This window comes from the organism of the source record quoted next (genome assembly GCF_019968985.1).
Source record: "MAG: Porospora cf. gigantea B chromosome Unknown PgB_NODE_320_length_22314_cov_127.995, whole genome shotgun sequence".
Lineage (NCBI taxonomy): Eukaryota > Apicomplexa > Conoidasida > Eugregarinorida > Porosporidae > Porospora > Porospora cf. gigantea B.
Genome location: NW_027178927.1, coordinates 159 through 22,314, shown reverse-complemented (window position 1 = coordinate 22,314; position 22,156 = coordinate 159). Strand labels below are relative to the sequence as shown.

The following is a 22,156-nucleotide window of genomic DNA, read 5'->3' as shown; positions in this document are numbered from 1 at the left end:
TAGTACCTGATCCGACGACAGCCGAAACCAGGAGCAATATACGTGTCAACATTGACAGATCTGTTATTTCTGACCCCTTCAAGATGACAGGCACCCCACACTCATGTTTCAATCAAAATTGAATAAAAAATTGAATAAAAATTGAATGAAAATTGAATGAAAATTGAATAAAAATTGAATGAAAATTGAATAAAAATTGAATGAAAATTGAATGAAAATTGAATGCAGTGAAACCTGAAATGCACTTCACGCCCTGTGCCCTCGCCTGTCCGCGTCTCGCCTGAGGAAATCCTCAGCGGCCGCACGATCAAGTGACACATCTAGAAATGTGCAAACGTCAGTGAGAACGCTCATTGGGTCCTTGACGAGGCTACTATACTCCACGAATCTCACGTTGGGTCGGTCTCGGAGAGTTTCGAGTCCGGCGGCCATTTCTTGAAGCAGCTCGGTCTCTCGGGGCAAATTCACTGGACAGCCATGGAATCGTTGGCGAACGTTCCGTAACAAGGCTCCCCACGAACGCAGCACCTGGTCAAAGTCGCGCGTGAGAGCGACTATTTGACAGTCGGGGTACATCTGAAGAAGTGTGTCCACGCAGAACAGGTGGAAGGGCTGTTTCAAGAGCCACCTAGGCGTTGGTGACCCGCCCCGACTGCGAAGATGCTGCAAGTGAGATATGAACGCTCGATGGAAGTCATAGGCTTCCCGCAACCGTCGGCGATCATCAGCGAACAACCACTCCAAGTAACACTCTGAGCCTGTTGCGCAGTAGATGGAAAAACTGCGAAGTACGTGCTCGAAGATAAGGAAGTCCTCCTCAGGGAGGTCTGGTCGTTGGGCATGAATCGTGTCCCACTCCTGCGCAAGCGCTTCTCCGACGTTCTGGAAGCCTAGAAACCTGGCTCCGCCTGCAGTTTGCGCCTCAAGCCGCTCTCTCTCCGAGAAGGGATCTGTTGAGAGTTCTCCCTTTAGTCCGTATGGGGTAGTCAGCTCGCCGAGAAGTGGAGCTGAGAGACCATTCAAAGAGTTCAGCAGGTTAAGCATGAAGCTGGTTCCACTGCGGTTCAGACCGAGAACGACGACAGGTCGATCAATTGATTGGGTGAGGATCTCAGGGAAGTCACTTTCGGCCTTTTCCATGAAGGCCAGATTTCGTAGGTACTGGATTAGCATGGCGTTCACTCGCTTAAGCCTGTCCACAGACAGCTCAGAGTCCTGAAATCCACAGGTCAGCACATCACACGCTTCTACCCCCAACCTACGGAAGTAGCGGTTCGTGGTTCCTGGCACCAGCGGAGCGGTCGCGAAGCGCGCGCCAATCCCTGAAGTTTGTATTCGTCGGCTGCTCATTTTCAGCAACCGTGAGATGTTGAACGGGATCCACTCTACTTGCCCAATCAAACGTTCAAGATTAGAGCGGGAAACCTCGTGGACCGCATCCCTTGTACCAGATAACGAGTGGAAGTATAGAGTTTGATAAACTGCAGCGGGACCCTTTAGGGGTAAGGGCATGTAGTCGGTGATCTCATCCAGGCGGATGATTTTCAGAGGCACCATGTTTATCTCGTCTCCGATCCACAGAAAGCCACCCTTTTGGCTTGTCTTTACAGCCCCTGGTGCAATGTCAGAGACGTTTTGACAGATATGAACCACGTCATAACGACTATCATTCCGAAGCCACCGAAGGCACCGAGCAGCTAGTCGAGCAGCATCATCCACACTGGTGAGGATGGTGGCTCCAGCAGTGGAGAGGAAGGACTCCATGAGGGCCCGCCCGCTGCATACGGCATCGGCTGGCAGCGGCAGCACCATGGCTTTCCGTAGACTGTCAATCATGCCGAATACGGGGTCCGACGTGTTAGAGTACCCAGTGGACTTGGAGTAGCCAATATGGCCGAAGCGCCATACTAGCATCCGAGGAGCCGTGCGTTCACGAGAAAGTCGAGCAAGAACTCGTTCGCACACCCATTTTGTCCATCCGTACCCGTAGAGGTGCTCCGACAACGTCTTGTGCATTAGGGTAGCGGACGGAATGTCATGCTCATAAACCGTGGTCTGGTCCTCATGTACATGCTCCTGTGGAGGCCCCAGTTGAACAGAGTTGATGTCCATGAAGTTGGAGACGAACTGAGGAAAGATACCCAGACTGCCAGCGAAAACCAATGGTCGCGTGGAGCATCGGTGACTGACTGAGAGCCGAAGGATCTCCAGCAATGGCCACACGTTAATCGTCCTCAAGCCGCTGTAACACCCGACCAGATCTACAGCAGCCGCCAGATGAATGATTGGACCTGGCGGGCTCGAGCAGAGCCGTTCCCAGTTCGCATCGCTCAGACCGAGGTTCACCATATCGATGCTGCCTTCCACTGGCATCTCCTCTACATTCCTCAAGTCGGGACAGTCGAGACCAAACTTTTCAAAGGAGCGAGGAAGGCGGTTTAGACCCCGAGTAATACAGAAGATCGTGACATCCTCAAAGCCGAAAAAGGTATGAAGGCCTACACTCAGCATATGATGTAGTAGAAACGTCCCCAAGAACCCGGTGGCTCCGGTGATAACCACAGACATGGCGTCAGATTCAACCACGGCTGGCCGCTCCGCGACACCATCAAGCAACGCGAGGCCCCGTTCATACAGAAGCTCCGCGTCGAGCAGAGGTTGTCCTGTCTGGGGAAGGAGAGTCTTAATGGCCTGGATGCATTCGAGACGGGAGAGGCCCAGGTCGAACGTGATGTGATGGGCCAGCGCACTAAGAAGATTGCGCTGAGCTTCAGGAATTGCAGTGAGAGATTCTAACACCGACGTCATGTCCGCACGTTTCGATAGCTCCGCAAGATCCTGCGTGCTACGCAGGTAGACGCGACAAACGTCAAGCATGCTCTGAAAGTCCTGCTCCAAACCGAAGTACGCGATTGTGGAGGCGTAGAATAGAATTGGATTTCTGAGTAATTCGCTTCCAGCAACTTCCAGCGACCTTCGTAGGGGAAGGACGTCACGAATGAAACGCTGGGATGGAGGACGCCTTGGAGTTCGTTCAGGCTTTATGGTAACTCGTCGGAAGCTGGTTTGTATGGTATCATTAAGTGAGGGGTTGGACTCGCCGACGAGATCAATGACGCCAGCGAAACACTCCCAGTCCATTGCGGTGTGCAGGTAAGGCGATGCGATGACAACGATTTCAGCGGAAGACGTAGCCGCCACATGGGAGATCCACCGTCTTAGGAAGGCCTGAGCAGGCAAGGAGTCCTCAAACGTTACCTGTGGGAAGAGTCCAAATTTCATGCCGATTGAAGGACACAGCCCCACACACTCCAGCAACAGCGTGGTTTCCCAGCCGAGGAGGCATGAAGTCGGTAGGAGCGCCTTCATGGGCTCCGACATAACTTGCCACACGCCTTGAATCGCCCAACGCGTTAGGGGCGAAGGCGACAGGCACAGCAGCTCCGCGATACTTGGCAACAGAAGCCTGGAGTCCGCCTCAAGCATGCGCAGCAGCACGTTCAGAGCCTGGCGATCGGTGCCAGCCACCAGTAGAAGCTGCTTGCTGGACGTGGGAATTTCCGCGTTCTCCATGGTCGCCACGGTCCTCGTGCCAAAGCTGAAGATTGTGCTCAATGCAAAGCGGCCGGCAGTGCTAAGATGACTGCAGTCCAATGTGTTGTACTCCGCGAGAATGTCCATCTGCCATGCCGGTGTGGATGGCATCGCAAGGCACACAAAGTCGACAATCTCGGGCAACTCCAAGCGTCGAAGGATTTCAGTCTTGTGAACGATTACCAGCACCTTCCGAACCAGCAACTCGAGCCAGAACACCTCATCATCAGTCAACTCTGATGCGCCAGTTAAGTCGGACGTAAAGGCACCAGAGACGAGGCGCTTCATAGCGACCAATGCGGGGATAAACCGCAACGATTGATCTTTCTGAGCGAACACTTCTAGGTACTCCGTAGGAGGTAGCAACTTAACGAAACAGAGCCCGAGGCGACTGGCGAGGCCAGCAACAGTCGAGCGGGAGAGTCTTTTGACAGGACCAGGCCCATGTGTTCCCCAGGCACGGACCGCCACGTCAGCTCCAGTGGGAATCGCCCCTAGGAAAAGACCGCTGTAGACCAACAACGCAAACTCCGAGCAGACGTCAAACAGACCAGCATCTGTGTAGTCACAGATAGGATTACAGGTAACGCCCAGCAAGGAGGCTACAATATTGCACAAGACCAAGTCTCGGTGATCGTGGACCCCCGCCAGTGGTCTATTTTCGAACTGGCGCACAGAATAGGGAAGCTGGTCAACGCGGCCGGACAGCAGCGTAATGTTCAGATCTGCGAGCTTCTCGAAATCACGATCAGCATCCAAAGAGCAAAGACGATCGAATCGCGAGTCCACATTCGGAGGGATAACTGCCACCTGTAGTATCTTCAGCAGCGTCGTCCCACGGGTTAACCAATCCTCATCCTCGATAACGAATATAATATGACTCGTACATCGTAGATAGAGTCCTACCGTGACTAACGATTCAACGCTTACATCGCCTGAGAAAGCGACTGAATCCAGACCGTAGTTTGGTAGAGCTCCGACGAACTGTACATCGCCAGTGGGGGCAGGCGCAGACACAGTTATCTTCGTCAAACTGCGAGCCAGCGCCTCCAGAAGAAGCGGTTTGGGGGGGCGCCACCTGCAGGGGTCTGGCACAGGTCCTATCTCAGGCTCCCGCTGAAGAAGCCGACTTAGAGCGTCAGACTCAACACCTTCGTCTCGCAGCCCAATGTAGTAGCATGCACCTCCCATGCCGATTGCATGCAGGCCAACGTCGAACCCGGACGCCAAGGTGGTCTCCCGTGAGGCAACGGTGTTGGGGACGGCAGCGTGAACGAGTGGGTGTGGCTGAGTGAAGTTGCCTGTGGCAGGCACCCTGTTGAAGGCTCGCACGAGTAAGGCTTTCACGAATTGCACACCAGCCAATGCAGCGTGGCCGTGACCGAAGTGAGGATGGGTGGAGGACATGGTCCTAATTGTAGTGCACGCCGCGATGGCCTCCGCCTCCATGACGTCCGCGACGAGAATACCGCTGCCATGGCACTCAATATGCGCGAGGTTCGACGTATCAGCCTGCCTAAGGCACCGAGTAAGTGCCGTCCCCGAAAATCCGAAGTCTGCCGTTCTAACAGTTCCCTGGCCCGAGGTCATCTCCGACAAAGCTCCAAGGACGAGATGACCCTTTTCTCTGGCCTGACGTCGAGAAGTAATCAAGACAGCCACACCTCCCTCTCCTCTGACCGTACCATCCATGGCGTCATCGAACGGTCTGCAGACTCCTGAAGGACTCAACAACCCGCGTTCGCTAAAAGCCATCAACGTCAGTGGGGTAAGCAGCAACGATATTCCTACAGCGAGAGCATATCTGGCCTTCCCGGTGCTCACGGAGTCCATGGCGCCTTCAAGCGCCGTGGCGAAGGACGCGCAACCGGTGTCCACTAATGTGCAGACTCCAGTGGTCCCCAGCGCTAGCCCCACTGCACTCGGAATCAACGATGAACTGGAGAGCTTAGGAGCTCCGAGACTTCCTCCGCCAAGCAGCTGGACGGCTGACCACTCACTGGTGTCCGCGCAGCCCAAATGCATCGAAGTCGACTCGTCTTGCACGCCTGCCATCAAAAGGGCCGACTTGCAAACCTCCACAGCTAGAAACTGGTGAGGATCAGCATCGGAACTCAAACCAAGAGAGTTCAGCTGGTGCTCAGTTAGAAGGTGTGCCTGGTCGGAAACCAGGAAGCCCTTCATGCCCGGCACCGTGGAGTGCAAGCGGGAGGTTTCGAAACGGGTTGCAGGTATGACCTGTGGCTTGGAAGGCTCGCGGCTCACGAAATCCCAAAAAGCAGATAGGGAGGACACTCCATGAGGAAGCCTGACACCCACTCCCACAACTACGAGGTCACCGGCCTCAGGGTCCTTCGGAATGCCAGCAATGTAATTTGTAGGCCGTCTCAGTGTTGTCACATCGTCGAACACGGCAGTGAGTAGAGTCCCCAGATCCTCATGATCGAAAAAGGTGGCCATCGCCAATCGTCCATGAGCATCCAATGCCGTTACGATCTGATCGCGTAGCGTCACCAGAGCCAAGGAGTCCAGCCAGAGATGGAGTGTGTCCCGTGCCCGAAACTCGGAGAGGGCATCGAACGACCCGTCAGATTCGAGCAAGGTCAGCACCGCTGCGACGACATCCGAAGCCTCGTTCTCTTGGGCCAAGTTTAGGAGATGCTCCAGTAAGACACGCCGGACTTCTGATGGTGGATGGTGCTCTGTCAGCTGAAGTCCACTGGACACGCCGGTCACAAAGTCTGCCCACGGAAACCGGGTGCGCCGCCAGTCACGGACGACATGATGTGTTTTGCAACCCGGCACGCTTTGAAGTACCGCGTGAGCGTTGGCGCCCCCGAAACCAAAGCTGCTAACACCAACAGTGGACCCCGTACTGGCGGTCACTTGAGAAGTGCAAACCTCGATCGGAGCTCCGTCGAAGTCGATGTGAGGGTTGAGCTTCGAGAAGTGCAAGTTGGGGACAAGAAAGCGTTTCTCCAGGCACAGGACAGCCTTGATAACGCCAGCAATTCCTGCACCGCCTTCCAGATGACCTATATGCGTCTTCACCGTCATCAAACTTAAGCGTTTCTGGTAGCCATTCGGTCGACAGACCGCTTTGATGGCTAAGGCCTCGATAGGGTCGCCCAACGCAGTGCCAGTACCATGGCACTCAATAGCAAGTGCTTCAGTTGGGGATAGGCCAGCACTCGACCACGCTTTGCGAATTGTCTCCTGCTGAGCAAGTCCATTGGGGGCCGTGAGGCTCGCGGAGACGCCGTCGTGGTTTACTGCAGAGCCACAAACTACGACGCTGTACGAGAGACCAAGCCTCTGAGCAGTGGCCTCCGAGACGAGGGCTACAAAGCCGCCACCTTCGCCTCTAGCGTACCCGTTTGCGGACGCATCAAAAGTCTTGCACCGACTGCGTTCGAAGCTCTTCGATAACCCACCTGTCCGGAGACAACATCCGAGTCTTAGCGAAGCTGACAAAAGGGTGGGGAGTGAGCATTAGGTTAACGCCGCCGACAAAGCATCCTTCGATGGAGGGGTCGGCGTTCATGGATGACAACGCCACGTCTAGAGCGACCAGGGACGAGGAGCAGGCAGTGTCGATAGTCATGGAGGGGCCCTTTAACCCCAACAAGTAGGAAATTCGGTTACTCGCCATGCAATGCGCGACCCCTGTCGAGCTGAACGTCGAGTTGCACTGGTCGACAGCTGACGTGTACAACCAGTCAGCATTGCACATTCCCACGAACACACCCCAGTTGCTGCCTTTGAGTGTGTTGGCACTGCCGAGTGTGTCGGCGTTAGTAATGAGACCAGCGTCCGTACCGCAGTCTACAAGCATCTCGAGGAGGATACGCTGTTGTGGGTCCATCAGTGAGACCTCCTCTTCGGAAAGTCTGAAAAATCCGCGGTCGAAGAGATCGATGTCCCTCATGAATCCAGCTTCAGTAGCGTACGTACAGTTAGGGGCAGCAGGATCCGCATTGTAGATGGCCTCGAGGTCGAAGCGCGCATCAGGAACAGGTCCCACGGAATCCTTTCCCTGCAGCAGCGCTTTCCAGAAGGAATCAGGATCGGTAACGTCCTTGGGCATTCGACAACTCATGCCTACGATTGCGTACCGATTAGTCGTGTCATGGTCACTTGACGTCGATGTTCCAGATGATTCCCGTGTCTTGGTGGGCGTTGTAGCTTTAGATGCGGAGGTGGCCAAACATTCCAGCTCCTCTTGTAAATAGGTGGTGATATCTCCTAGTGTTGGGTAGTCGAATAGGATCGTCGGACCCATAGAAACACCCAGAACCTTGCTCAAGATGGAGCCAAACTCCACTGCCCCAAGTGAGTCGATGCCGCTTTCCACAACAGGAACGCTCATACTCAAGCTCTCAGTGCGGCAGCCTATAATCTTAGCAGCGGTATTCCGAACAAGATCAGCGACGAAGGCGGCTCGATCCTCTGGTGTCATCTGCAGCAGGGAGTCGTCGACTGCCACATGGACCTGTGTCTGGTCCGCCTCCAGACCTGCAGCCATTTCGTTAGAAAAAAAAGGAGGCATGTGAATCTGATCGTACCGACGACTGCTGCAGAAGTTCGTCCAACGAATAGGTTGCACCAGGGTTGTTTGGGAGGATCTGTACTGCAGGACATGCAGGAGACACCGAAGGGCTGTCTCGTTGTCGATACCTAGGAGTCCGGTCGCTTCCATAAGGGGTGCGAAAGCAGACGCCATGCCCTGGTCAGTCCAAGGACCCCACTGAATTACAGCGCAGCTGAGGCCGTCTTCCCTTCGACCTGCCGCCAACTCCTCCATAACGGCATTCGAGATCCCATAATTCACCTGAGAGGCGTTTCCCAGAACAGCAGTGACACTGGAAAAGACAACGAAGTTCTTCACTGGCCACGCACGCGAAAGCTGATCCAAATTTCGGAACCCCAAGGCCTTCGGCCGCATGCAGACCTCCATAGACTCCGAGGTTATGTCGAACAGAGGTCTGTCGTCCAGCACCCCTGCCAGGTGGAAGATGCTTGTGATAGGTGGGAAGTCAGCAGGCCTGACGTTGAGGGCCCGCTCCAACTGCTCGAAGTCAGCGACATCGGCCTGTACGCAATGCACCCTCAAATGCTCGAACGAAGGACACCTCGACGAGCGACCAACGAGAATGAAGTGCCGAACCCCCTCATCAGCAGCCCACCGTACGAGAACACCTCCCAGAGCCCCAAAGCCACCAGATATCAGCAGAGTCCCACCTGAGAAGGGGGAATCGAAGGTGAGCACCACCTTGCCGATGTGCTGAGCTCGTTGCAAATGGCGAAAGCTCTCGAGACCGTGGGAGTCGCTGTAGACGGACGTAACGTGCATGGGCAAGGGAACAATGTGGCGCTTTCCCACCTGCTCGGAAACTCGGTCCAACATGCCTCCCATCCACTCCGGATCGTCGACAGACAGGGTGTCAACGGCAACAACTTGGTACTTGACGTTAGGGAACTGCCTTGCAACGGCGTCTGTCGACCAGTTCTCTCTCTTTCCGAGCTCTACGAAGCAGCCGTCGGATTTCACCAAGGAGAGTGAGAACGGAATGAAGTCACCGATAAGGCTATTGAGAACCACGTCCACTCCATCTCTGTTATCTGACTCCAACCATCTTCGCGTCTCCTCAATGAAAGTGTCTGCGTCTCGACTAGAGGAGGCGAATGCCACCCCCAACTCGAGAGCCTTGCTGCGTTTGTACTCGTTTCCCGCTGTGCCAATGCAAACTGCACCCACTCTTCGACAGTACTGGAGCGCCATTAGACCCACAGCGCCAGTGACTGCGTGCACCAAGACAGTGTCTCCCATCTGGACCTTGGCGAGGTCAGCGAATGCATACTCAACAGTTACAGCGGCGATGGGGACACAGCTGGCGTTCTGGAAGTCGAGAGAAGGGGGTATCGGACGAATGCAGCGGGAGTCTGTGATTGCGAAGGGCTGCAGACAACCAGGAGCTAACCCGTAGACCCTCTCACCCACCTCAACGCCTGCGGCGTCTCCTGTCCTCGTGATAACACCAGCGAAGTCCGCTCCTGGCGGGCCAGGCTGGCCAGGATAGAGCCCCAGCACGTTGAGCACATCTCGAAAGTTGAGACCCACAGCCATGACGCGCACCTCCACCGCGGTGCCTTCCGGTTCCCGTCTTGCCGCCTGTGCCTGGGACCGGGGTTCGAGGCTGTTGATGGATCCGCGATTGCCCAGTACAAGGCGTTTAGGGTGCAGAATCTCCGTAGGGATTTGGTGAAGCCGCCGTCCAAAGTAGATACCATCACGGAACACGACGTCGGCTTCTGGAGAGGCCAAGACCAAGTGAAGCCCCTGATCACGTCCTTCGTAGTGCTTCAGGATCACATGAGGCAGCAGTCGCTGTAGTTCCAAGCGGGCGCCGCGAACAAATCCTCGGCCGATACCTCCACCGAACTCCTCAACGACCCAGATAACGAGAGGGCTGCTCAGGTTGAGATCTCGGATCGCCTTCAGTAGTCCGACCAACTTCAGAACGTCAGACATGTTTTCAACTCGGAAGAGTAGACACGTCGCTGCTCGCAACTCCTCCGGTGACTGGAACGGCCGAAAGCCGCAGGTGGGGTGGACGCCGACGCAATATACGCCCTCCACACATTCGACGGTCGGAGAGAAGGATTGGAGGTCCTCCGACCACAATATTCGGGTGATAGGTGCAATCGTAGGTTTCATGTCCACTCGGTGTAGCGAGATGCGCTCAATCCGCAGTAGCAGCTGCCCTTCTTCGGACCGCAGATCCAACTTTACGCTCACTGACCGCGGAGGCTCTACAGTCTGAAGCGGCTTCGGACGTACGACCTCAAGCAACGTCAAGTGTGAGAGCACACGCGTAGGCAGAGGCGCAAAAATCGCCACACCGCGAAATTCAGCGGGTATCAACGCTTGTCCATCTTGCAAATCCGTCTTCGACAGCAGGTTCATCAATGCCACGGGGTGCAGACTGGCATCGAGCAATCTGGGGTCTGCGGTTACGCCAGTGAGCCAATCGGTTTCCGTCCACGTGACGGCACAAGAGGGAGCTTCGACGAGAGAAAGGAACTCGGTCCTCTCCTGATTGGCGGAAACCGAACGAAGACACCGGAAATGTGGACCGTACTGCAGACCAGCTTCTGCAAGTTCTGTGTACAACGACTCCATCTGCAGCTCCACAGGCTCCAGTCGAAGCCGAATATCTTCGAGGGACTCGGCGGATGAATCAACATGTGAGGAGGACATATGCGAGCTCATAACCACGTGCTCACTTCTGGAATCCGTCTCAAGACACGAGACCTCGAGAAGGTCCTCGCGAAGCTGAAAACGGAGTTGAATCGGAGGCTCGACTCCTGGCGTCGGAAGGTGCAGCCTTGTCGGTCGAAGAACCACAACACGCTGGACGCAACTAAAACCTAGATGTCGGCTCAGACTCATTGCCAAATCAACCCACTGTGACGCAGGCAACAGCGCTTCAGACTGAATACGATGATCCATCAGCACCGCTAGTTGGTCGTCCCTGAGATAGACAGGAGGTAGCCCGGGTTGGAACATAGGATGGTCCTGTGGCATCCACGGCTGCCGTGGCTGGTTCGTCGGGTCTAGGAGGTTGTGGACGCCCTCTACGGGAGGTGCTATCGCAAGCGTTAGTCTGTCCAGTGCCTTCTGGCCGCTGAAGGCCAGCGGTTTCGTGAATGGTAGCAGCTCACGTAACAAGGACGTTAGGATCGGTCGTAAGCCGAGCTCGACGGGGAGGATAGCACGGCCGGTGAGCAAGCCAGCTGCGGTGTCAACCGCATCTTTGAATAGAACAGTACTCGTCAGTTGATTTGTCCAATGAGCAGCGGTCCTAAAAACGGCTGGATCTACCAGACTGCCGGTGACAGTTGATATAGTAAGGATGTCGGAAGTCACGCTTCTCTCCTCGAGGATTTCCCGACAAGCGGTTGCAAACTGCTCCTTCACCGGCTCCATCAGATCGGAGTGGAAGGCATGAGAGACACTCAGATCCTTGTATAGCAAGGGAGAGTCTTTGCGAAGCGCCTTGAGGACGAGATCCACCTCTTGAGATGACCCAGACAGCACAACAGAGGTGGCGGAGTTAATTGCCCCGATAGACACGCCAACCCCTGCAGCGCCAATGGCGGACCTCACCTCCGATGGAGTACGTCGGAGCACTACCATCCTACCTTCTGCCGTCGAGTGCAGCAGTCGAATCCGGCTCCAGAGGAGGCGAATGGCCTCGTCAGCATTAATGGCACCAACGAAGGCCGCCAGTGTGAGCTCGCCGAGAGAATGTCCAACTACGGCAGCTACAGGTATCTCCTCAGCGATAATCGTCTCGGCTTGTGCCAGCTGTACCAAAAGAAGACCCATCTGCAATAGAGGGTCCTTTGCGTCAGTAGATTCACTCCAAATGGCTTCCATAGCGTCCTTGCCAATAATCGTTTTGGCGTGGTCAATCAGACGTGCAAGTCTAGGCCCGCAACAGTCATAGGCATCATGAAGTATTCCGGGATGTTGCGATCCTTGCCCTGCAAAAATAAGCAACACCTGAGAACTAGCAGCATCCACAGCCTGCTGATACGTGGAAATGGGACAGCTCACCCCCAAATCCACAGCTGTAGGGGCCTTGGAGATGATCACGTGAGCGTTGACCCCTCCAAAACCAAAGGCAGAAACCCCAATGTGCTCCGACAGGAGAGGTGTAGTCTCTAGGGGGACACGCCACTCGACGCCCTTGGGAAGGTTGGGATTCCAGGTGGAGAAGTTCGCGTTAGGTGGTATCGACTCCTGATCCAGCATCATGACGGCTTTCAACACTCCAGCAGCACCGGCGTTCCCTTCACCGTGTCCGACTCGGCTCTTAAGACTGGCTAGCGTGATAGGTGAGTCTCGGTTCCCATAAACAGCGGCAATTGCTTCCGCCTCAATGGCATCACCGAGCAGAGTACCAGTACCGTGTGTTTCGATGACTCCGACGTCTGCAGGATCTATGCCCGCCATCGAAAGGGCACCTCGCATGGCCCTCTCCTGACCCTTGGCGCTGGGCGCGGTCATGGAAGCAGAGAGGCCCGAGTGGGAAACAGCCCATCCCGACACGAGTCCTAATGGACGATAGCCTAATGCGGAAGCACGACTCAGCGGCAAGATGAGCATCATGCTGGCTCCTTCACCCCGACCATACCCATCAGCGTCCGCCGAGAAACTCTTGCAGGCACCATCAGGCGATAGGACCTGCGTCCTCGAAAATCCTACGAAGACCTGCGGAGCCAGTAACAAATTTACCCCCCCAACCAACGCGCCTGTACATCTTCCAGCCGCGATGCTATCGCACGCATCTGCCAGCGCGACCAAGGAGGAGGCGCAGGCAGCGTCAACAGTCTGGCTGGGACCGCGAAGGTTGAACGTGTGGCTGATTCTGTTGGAAATCAGCGCTTGGGATCCGCCCACACAGCTATAGGCGGAGGACAGGTGTGTGTCATTGTGGTTTGGCATGTAGTGCCAATCAGGGTTGCAACTGCCGATGAAGACACCGATGTCCTGATCCGTGAAAGTTTCTCGTAGGCCAAGCACATCGTCGTTGCAATACAGCTCATCGATCTCAGGGAACCCTGAAGCACTCGATCGCCGATTACTAGCCAGGCAGCTGAGTGCCAGTGTCAGCGCTATCCTGTGCTGCGGGTCCATAGCGTGCAGCTCCAGTGGATTGATTCCGAAGTGTTCAGGGCAGAAGCGGTCCATATACGGTGCAAAGGAAGCGTGGCGAACGTAACTTGAACCCGAGGCCGTACGGTCAGCATTGAAAATAGAATCGACGTTGAAACGTGAAAGTGGAATCAGCGATCTGCAGTCTGAGGGGGAAGTGAGCATATTCCAGAAGGATTCGGCGTCAAAGACGCCTCCAGGAAGACGGAGGCTAAAAGCGGCAATGCACGGCGGATCATCGAGGCTTGCTCGCGAAGGTACAGGGGATGTTTGAGGCGCCGGACACACGATGGTTTCCAAGTAGGACGTGAGCTGCTCCAAAGTTGAATGATCGAAGAGAGCACTCATTGGAACCTCAACTCCGATGCTGTCGGAGATGCGCTCGCGAAACTCCATCGCTGCAAGGGAGTCCACAGCGTCGCCAAAGACTTCATTGGGTTCAAGGTCCTCTCGTCCGGACACCATAACAGCTGCTGACAGCACGATGGCAGAGATTTGTTCGCGGAGCGGTCGAGAAGCAGATAGCTTGTGAGAGTGTGTGACAGAGGCTGTAAGGGGTAGGAGAGGACTCATGGTGTGGAATCCGGACTTCAGCAGACTGAGTGAATTTAACAGGTCGTGACGGTGGACGCCAGGAGGGTACTGCAGCAGAGAGACCGGATGAGGTAGGGGGCAGCGAAGGGCAGCTCCGAGCGGGTGCAGAACCACTGAAGGAGTAGGCAACCATTCTAGATAGAAACTCAGCGAACAGTAGCATAACGTGAAGTCACCTTCCACCGAGTTTGCCTGTTGAATGTCGAATGCAGACGAGAGGCTGCGAGAAAATCGACCATGGACCTCAGCATCCAGTAGCCTCACATGCCTATACCCCTTCATCACCGCAAACTCAAGCGTGGCGTCCGATACGTCAGGTGGCAAGCCGGCAATTAGGAGGGTATCAGAAGAGTGCAGTGATAGGTCGTCCAGTGGAAGGCACTTTCCGGCGGGGAATGCTTGCGGAACCGACGTCAGAGGTGGGGTGTCGACGACAACGCCGACCGTAACATCAGAAGTGGATTCAGTGACCACGGCTCCGCCACCACTTAACGGAGCCACCCTTACATAATTGGGTGGAAGACTTTGGAACTGGAGTCGATGGCCTAAGATTGCCTCTCGGGTCTGAATCTCCCATGAACCGTCCTGAAGTCTCCATACATGTCCCGCAATCAGATCCGGAGAAGGTATCGACGAGCCCAAAGGACATACGACCACGCCCACAGACCTCGGGGGATTCCACAACAGTGGAGATTCGCTCACAACGACCATCTTGGAAGCCAGAACACCGTCCAAAGCTGAAAGGTCGGCATCTGGCGAGATGACCACGACGGCTTCGTCTTCGTCGCCAAGGGTTAGAGGACATCCATCAGACCCAACAAGCCCTGTCGAACAGAGCTTCGCAAGGAGGAAGTCTCGTGGAACCTCGAAGCTAGAGACCTGAGCAGGTTTAAAGGACAGACGGTACATTGGTGCCTTCGGGGGCGTCAGAGGTCGGAATGTCACCTCACCCAAGGTTACCACAGAACGACCATCCACGTCGTAAATATCCACCCGACACTTCATGTCTGACAGGCGTTCACAACGGAAAGTCGACAGCTGTTGTGCAGTCTCCAACCGCACTGAAGTTATAGCCGACGCCGCGCCGTTGACTAACATCAAACAACAAACGAGCGCGAGGTCGATAGTGACGGGATTGAGGGCAAAGTTGTCGTCACCTTCGAAGAGCTCTAAGGTGCGGAGTTCACAAATGATGACGTCGGCGGTCAAAAAGCAGCTGGCGATACGTCGGTATGCCGCCTTTAGGTGGATGCCTCGAGTTGCCAGTTTGGCGTAAATCACCTCTGGAGCCAAAGAGTTCAGCGGGTCCATTTCTAATGGAGGCGCTGAACTTACCGAAACGGGGGCATGGCGAACGGCTCCGACGCAGAGAGGACGTCTAGAAGGGTTCCCTGCAGTGAATCCCATAACCTGCAGGGTCCTGGCGCCCTGCACAGTCTCCTCGCTCGTAACCACCCCCATAGTGTCCCGTCTTCGCTGTCGGAGCTGCTCGAAAGTGAGAGCGGGACATGGCACGTTATAAGGCACGTAGACGTCGGAAGCGAACGATAGCGAAGCAGGAATAGGAGCAGGGTCTGCAAATCGAACGTTGGCGAGCCTCTCTGTAGGCAGCATGAAGGAGAAGAGGATATCTAGAAGGAATCCCCAACCAACTACCGCCTGGTCATGTAAGCATAGGTGCGACAGCAGCTGGGTCACGTCGAGTCGAAGGTAGTACGCGCGACCAAGTACGGGCGTGAGAGGGCCGAGCAGTGGATGTCCAGATGTCCGCTTCTCCGGCAGGGAGACCACTGCAGATTGTGGTTCCGAAAGATCTGCAGGGGAATCGGGTACAGATAGAACAACGTGAGCATTGGTGCCACCAAAGCCAAAGGAACTCACGCCTGCAGAGCGGAGACGTGCACCTTCAGTGCCCAATTGTACCCAGGTTGGAAGCCGGACTTGCGGGTTAAGGAGTTCGTAGTGCAAAGGAGAAGGAACATATCCGGTGTTGAGAGCCACGATAGCTGCGCAAACGCCCACCAATCCCGCAGCTCCCTCAGCATGGCCGAAATAGGACTTCGCTGCCCCCAGCACAAGTGGCACCTCCCTCCCCTCAAAGGCTTGGGAGATGCCAGCGACTTCCAAAGGATCGCCCAGTGACGTGCCGGTTCCGTGAGTCTCTAGATAGTCCACCTCAGGTACAGCGGTCGCAGCCGACCTGATACAGGTGGCTTGCTGCTGGCTGTTGGGAACCGTGAGACCTGCTGCCGTACCACCATGATTCACATGCGACGACTCCACGATGGCAAGCACCTGCGACGTCCGAACGATGGGAGACGAAAGTGGTACCACTGCCAGAGATACGCAGGCCTCGCACCTGACGTAGCCTTCGGCGAAACTGTCGAAGGTCCGACATCTTCCGTGGGGCGCCAGCATGCCGGCCTTACAAAGCACCCGCGACACCTGACAATCCATAAGGGAATTCGCGGCAGCTACGATTGCCACGTCGCACTGAGACGCACGCAGGGAGCGAAGAGCGACGTCCATCGCAACTAGAGACGACGAGCAGGCCGTATCTATGGTTATGGATGGCCCTGTAAGCCCTAAGCTGAAGCTCACTCGATTGGACATCAACGAGGGGGAGGTGGCAGTGGCCATAAACGCACTCTCAGTGCGTGGCATCATAGCCGACCACTCATTAGAACTGGACGCGACGAATACACCTACACGGGGACCGGTATCAGGGAGGCCTGCCATCAAACGGTGGCAAGATAGAAGCAGCCTTTTTTGCTGCGGGTCCAGGGTGGAGGCTTCAGCAGGAGGCACAAGATTGGGGTTGAACTCAATATCGACGAATCCGCCTTCACGAGTGTAGAAATCTCCGGAAGGGTCGTAATGAGTAGAATCCCAACCCATTGGGCACTCTGTTATGGGATCAAGTCGGTGGGTGAAGATCCGGTGCATGTCAGACAGGCTCTTAACTTTGCCAGGTAACCGCAAGTCCGCGGCGACTATTGCGAAGCGACAAGCGCCCTGGTCAACAAGTAGCTTTGGCACCTTTACAACTGCTGCGTCCTTGAGTGCAACCAGAACGTCTTCGCCTCCTTCGCCACGCAGCAGTGCTTGACGGGCCAGCATCAGTGCGAGTTGCCTGCGAACCTCTCCCATAGTTGGATGCTCGAAGAGAAACGTTTGAGGAATGGCCACGTCCAGCTCGTTTTCTAACTCGGCGACGAGCTGCACGGCTTCAATGCTCGAGAGAGCTAAGCTGGTGTAGAGTGGGGCATCGTCCTCCGGCAATGATACATCGGCTTTGGATACTCGTGACAGGCATCGGACCAAAACGTCCACGGCAGCGTCTTCTAGCGCCGTAACCCTCAAGGCCACCCCTTCCTCTGAGGGTCTCCCCAGCCACATCCTTTCTGCGGATGTCGGCGAAAGCAGTGAATACGAGACGGCATCGGCCAAGGGAAACTCCGCCACCTCAGCCACCTCGGCCTGATGCCCCACATCCTCGTCGGCCAGATCGACCACTTGTCTCGGTTTAATGGCAGAGTCTCCAGTCTCGAGCATTCGAGCTGCCACCGCTCGCCTAATCTTCCCACTGGATGTTTTCGGGATTGTCCGAGGCCACAGAAGCCACACCTTCTGCAAGTCGACACCGAAGCCAGCCCTCACGGAGACGGCCACATCTCGAGCGATTCGCTTCATTGCCTCATCATTCTTTTCCGAGTGAAGGTAGTGCTCAACCCAAGATACATATTCGTCCTTCAACTCGCCGGCGAAGCCGACACCACAGAGTCCACTGAGTGGAAAAACCGCTAGGCAGCCAGGCCGGATGCTGCTCACGTCTGCTTGAATCTTCCGTTCGACATCATAGGCGGCAAAGTTCCGGCCATTCACGATGATCATGTCCTTAAGTCGACCGCAAACGAAGAGATGATCATGATGGAGAAAGCCCAGATCTCCAGTGGCGAACCAGCCTCCTTCGTGCCCAAGATGCCTGTTGAACCCCTCGTCCCCGCAGTTAAAGTAGCCCTTGGCCAAAGACCATCCTCGAATCCATATTTCCCCAACGCGGTCTGATGGAAGAGAGCATTCGTCCTTCACAATGGCCAACCTGTTTGTCTGCAGTACAACGCCGCAGGATGTGAGAACCATACCTTCAGGTAGAACGGGCTGCTTGATGGTCAGCGGCCACTCAAACAGCACGTCCACATCGCCAGTGTCCAGAGACTCTGGGTTCATCACGAGAGACATAATTGGAAAATGCCGTCTAGGGGAGCCTGTGACGATGAGAGTGTTCTCGGCCAACCCAAACGCTGGTCGAATCGCATTGGAATGCAGTCCACACGGCGTGAATACCTTAAGAAACTCCTGCATGACTTTTGGTATAATAGGCTCGGCGCCACAAAGAATTCCAGAGACCTCGGAAAGGTCCAGGGTAGCGAGCTTCTCCGGTCGTATCTTGCGGCAAACGAGTTCGAAAGCGAAATTGGGTCCAGCCGTTAACTGGGCTTTGAACATGCTCAGACCCTGAAGCCACTGGAACACATGAGTATTAATCGAGAAACGACTGCCGATACAATTATACCTACACTCTCAGGGAACTTGATGAAGTCCACGGGCGACATCATATAGGCGGTGCCCCCAAAGATCAATGGAGTTACGACGAACCCCACCAGACCCATGTCATGGTAGAAGGGGAGCCAGGAGAAGCCCCTTCCACGGTGTCCCTTCGACGCTTCCCACTCTGTCTGCATGAGTTGCAGGCGATGAAGCATTGTCTCCAGGGGGGCATCGTCTAGGGTAACATGCCCAGATGGCGTCGTACACTCCAGGCCAAACACAGATAGACAGAGGTGACTGTTTTGAAGTAGGGAGCCGTGGGTGATCGCAACGCCTTTCGGCATGCTTGTCGAGCCCGAGGTGAACTGCAGAAAGGCCAGATCTTCTGGGGAGACATGGCAGGGGGGGAGGTCTCCTTCGTCCTCCTCGCTTGAGACTGCCATCCACTCGAGTCGATCCCAGCGGACATCATGTGACCTGATGAAACGCCTGATTCCTTTGTACCAGGCAGTGGTGAGAACGGCGCCGACATCGGCCTTTTCCAATATGTTGCACATTCGGGGTACATCCAACACGGCTTTAGTAGGTTCAGGAGGGTAGACTGGCACAGCAACCACGCCTGAATAGAGACACCCGAGAAACGCGATAACGAACTCAGGTCCTGGGGGAAAACACAAAGCCACCCTATTCCCCTTTGAAAGTTTCAGTCTGCGTTATTCTCCTCCGAGTTGCTCACCCTGTGGAAAGCTGCCGAGCAACGGCGCGAACACGTCTTAGGGCAACTCCGTATGAAAACTCCTCCGACACCACCAGCTCTTTGCGTCTCACTGCCGTCCAAACGAAGGCCAGGTGGTCCGGCCGCTCATAGGTTTGCTTTACGAGCGAGGCAGGGAGAGGATTGAAAATGTCGCTGCCCGGGACCCGCGCAGCTACAGACCACAAAGAAGCAGTCATCGAAGAATGAATTATAATTAAATTTTGACTTATGAGCCTAGGGCTCGACTAACATTGTGGCTTACGAGCGCGAGCGCCGGTCGGCCTTGTATGAAAACATTCCTTTCAGATTTGAGCTCGATATCGATTTTTTTACTTAGGGTCCGCAACAGGGAGGCGTCTGGCTTGGAGAATAAATCCGGTCTAGTGTTCATGGCGTAGAAGAGTAGGGCGCCCTCACTGTACACGGTAGCCATGTCCACGACCGTTCCCTGTTCAGCCAGGAGACATGCGAGAACACGATGAGTCGTATTGACCACCTCAGGCCTAATGCTTTCTGACCTGGAGCCAAGCTCTCGTCTGAAGAGCGTCGCCGCTGAAGCTCGCACCACGTCCAAGTCGGTGTTCTCCACCACTCGTCCCAGAGCTGTGGCGGCGACAGGCAGGGGAAAGAGCCCTACGAAGGCTCGTAGGGCTTCGTGTACCTGGCGCTTCCACGGGTCGTTCAGAGGTGTGGATGCCAGGATCTCGAAAACGCTCGAAAGCACAAGGTCGGGTTCAACAGCAGTGCCGTAGGAAGTGGCGAAGCGCCCGTTATATGGTCTGTATGCAGTGTATAAGGATACCTACTCTCGTGTACAGACCGGCATCCACACAGCCGCGCCGACAAATAGCTCCAGCGCTGATTGTGAATAGAACGCGAACTCACCTATGCGGAGAATGGTGTGGCGGTCATCGTTCTCGACACCTTTCGCCCAGCCAACGAGGAGGACAGAGTTTCGAAGACAGTGAGCCAGTTTGAAGGTTGGTGCGTAAACCACAGGCCAGTCGTCAAGCAGGAGAAATGACAGCAGACCGAAATCTCTGGGAGCGGTCTCGAGCTGTCCCATGGGTTCCGCGTCGGCCTGTAGGAACTGAGACCGACTGATGGCGTCGAAGACTCGCGGGTGAAGGTGGATGACTAGCCTGGCTAAACTCTTGATGTGGCACATGGTGAGGTCCCCCAGAGTCCACTCGTCCACAGGCTGGTTCTCGTCGTTCGACGGCCTGAACATGGGCAACAGGGTGGTCATACACCTGCAGAGCAGACAGAGATTCGTATTCACGGCCACTCCGTGGAAATCATCCTGCTGTCGCTCAGCGGCAGCGGCACCTAAGGATTCGAAATAGCCTCGAACGCCGGTAACCACCTCGTTAGCCCACCTCTGAACCAACGGCAGTTGGGGCCCCTTCGAGAATTCATCCGTCTTGACGAACTCATCTATGCAGTTCGACAACACGCAAGCCACAAACGCGGTGATGAAACGGGCTCTTTGGGAGTCCATCGCTGCAAATATCCGGCCAGCTGCGCCCATGAATGAGAGTTTCGTGGAGATGGAGAGAGATGGAGCCGACACTGCACTAACTAAGCTGGAGTAGGCGGATCTGTGTTTCGGAAGCGCCACGCATTACTTGGGGTCAACATGGTGGAACTTCTCCACCAGGGCGACGGTAACGGCAGTCACAGGCGGAAGGTCCATACTCAGCAGGTCGCCTTCCACCACAACGCACGGGTGGAGACTTGTCAACTCGGATCCCATCTCCTCGATAAGCAAGAAGATCGGAGTCAGATCGTACAGTAGGTGAACAGCACTTCCGCTGCAATCAGTAACCGGAACCTTCTGGAAGAAATCGGTGAGAAGTTCGAATCGCTGAACAACTCTGGGCAGGTCAGTCAATGAGAAGGGAAGGTCAGGAGCGTCACGAGAGAAATTAGGCAGCACTTTGTCGAGGGCAGCTTGCGCTAGGAGCCCCTTGTGGCTCTTTGCACCCTCTGCTTAGCTCTGTCACATATGCTCACCTTCGATCTTAGGCATGGTATAGATGGACCGATCGTCGATCTCTTCGTCGGATTTTTCAGCTTCGGCAGAAACGACGGGACGCAGTTCACTTTTGCACACAAGCCAATCATGTAGCACCTCGCGGGTCTCCTCAAAAGATGTCTCCTCGACGTCAAGGATCAAACGTTGGAGAAGATAGCGTCGCATTTCAAGGCTTTTCGTGATTAAACGTGAACATTCCAAAGGCTACAGTTACTTCAAAACAATTGCCTAGGACACTTTTCAGTCCGAATGTGGCTCATCCACTCTCTTCTTCGCTCTTAACCCAAGGCCCAAACATACTCATGAAGGAGTCTCACTTGGAGACGTCGCCAGCCACATGTGGTAACGCGTCTGTAGTGGATAGGACCACCCTAATCATGGCCGTGTCGTCTGTCAATCCCCCAGTCATACCCTCCGTGAATCCCATCATGGTTGGCAATGGACACCAAAGAACCCAGGATGTTCTCTTTGTAATCGCCACCTCCACTGATTAGAACGCCGGCAATTCGGTAGCATCGTTGGTTAAGGGAGCCCGCAACGTAGCAGTGATCCCTCTGGTATCGGAACGGGTAGTCTCTATGGTCACCGAAACCGCTGATAGGGATTGGCTTGTCGCTGAACTCAATTCGTCAGCCAGGATATAGAGTCGAAACATCATCGACCATGTAATGCTCTCTCGGAACTGTTGGAGGACGTAAGCAAAAGAATCAGACACGTCCTGGTTGATGGCGAGTTCAAATCTGACATCGCAGTTCTTCTCCATATCACTTATGCTGGTGCCTTCGACACCAGAGTGAAGGTGGCGAGCTGCGTGACGCTTTAGAAAGTCTGCAAAGCTAACCCCATTGATAGGCGTGTTCTCGTCGATGGATGAGGAGAGCCAGCTCGGAGAAAGCTT

At 55.1% G+C, this 22,156-nt stretch overlaps 3 protein-coding genes across 8 annotated transcripts; 1 reads left to right on the top strand and 2 right to left on the bottom strand.

Moving 5' to 3' along the window:
• Positions 1-246: 246 nt before the first annotated feature.
• KVP17_000141 (uncharacterized protein) lies at positions 247-19,417 on the bottom strand (the record flags this gene model as incomplete). 4 transcript variants are annotated; one of them, XM_068517596.1, is made up of 4 exons in its annotated part: positions 247-7,000; positions 7,029-18,439; positions 18,493-19,171; positions 19,200-19,417. In XM_068517596.1, the coding sequence occupies 4 exons, from the start codon at positions 19,415-19,417 to the stop codon at positions 247-249; spliced, it is 19,062 nt and encodes a 6,353-aa protein (XP_068375424.1). The 4 variants fall into 4 exon arrangements, with proteins under 4 accessions (XP_068375424.1, XP_068375427.1, XP_068375425.1 ...); XM_068517597.1 differs by lacking the exon at positions 19,200-19,417 and having other exon boundaries at positions 6,983-18,439; positions 18,493-19,020; XM_068517599.1 differs by lacking the exons at positions 7,029-18,439; positions 18,493-19,171; positions 19,200-19,417 and having other exon boundaries at positions 247-6,651.
• A 29-nt stretch (positions 19,418-19,446) lies between these two features.
• Positions 19,447-21,423, bottom strand: KVP17_000142 (uncharacterized protein; the record flags this gene model as incomplete). 3 transcript variants are annotated; one of them, XM_068517612.1, is made up of 5 exons in its annotated part: positions 19,447-19,999; positions 20,027-20,078; positions 20,106-20,821; positions 20,849-21,209; positions 21,237-21,423. In XM_068517612.1, 5 exons carry the CDS (start codon positions 21,421-21,423, stop codon positions 19,447-19,449), a joined length of 1,869 nt encoding a protein of 622 aa, XP_068375430.1. The 3 variants fall into 3 exon arrangements, with proteins under 3 accessions (XP_068375430.1, XP_068375429.1, XP_068375428.1); XM_068517611.1 differs by lacking the exons at positions 20,849-21,209; positions 21,237-21,423 and having other exon boundaries at positions 20,027-20,721; XM_068517610.1 differs by lacking the exons at positions 19,447-19,999; positions 20,027-20,078; positions 20,106-20,821 and having other exon boundaries at positions 20,845-21,209.
• A 137-nt stretch (positions 21,424-21,560) lies between these two features.
• On the top strand, positions 21,561-21,752 carry KVP17_000143 (uncharacterized protein; the record flags this gene model as incomplete). Its single annotated transcript, XM_068517630.1, has 1 exon — positions 21,561-21,752. One exon carries the CDS (start codon positions 21,561-21,563, stop codon positions 21,750-21,752), a length of 192 nt encoding a protein of 63 aa, XP_068375431.1.
• Positions 21,753-22,156: the final 404 nt, after the last annotated feature.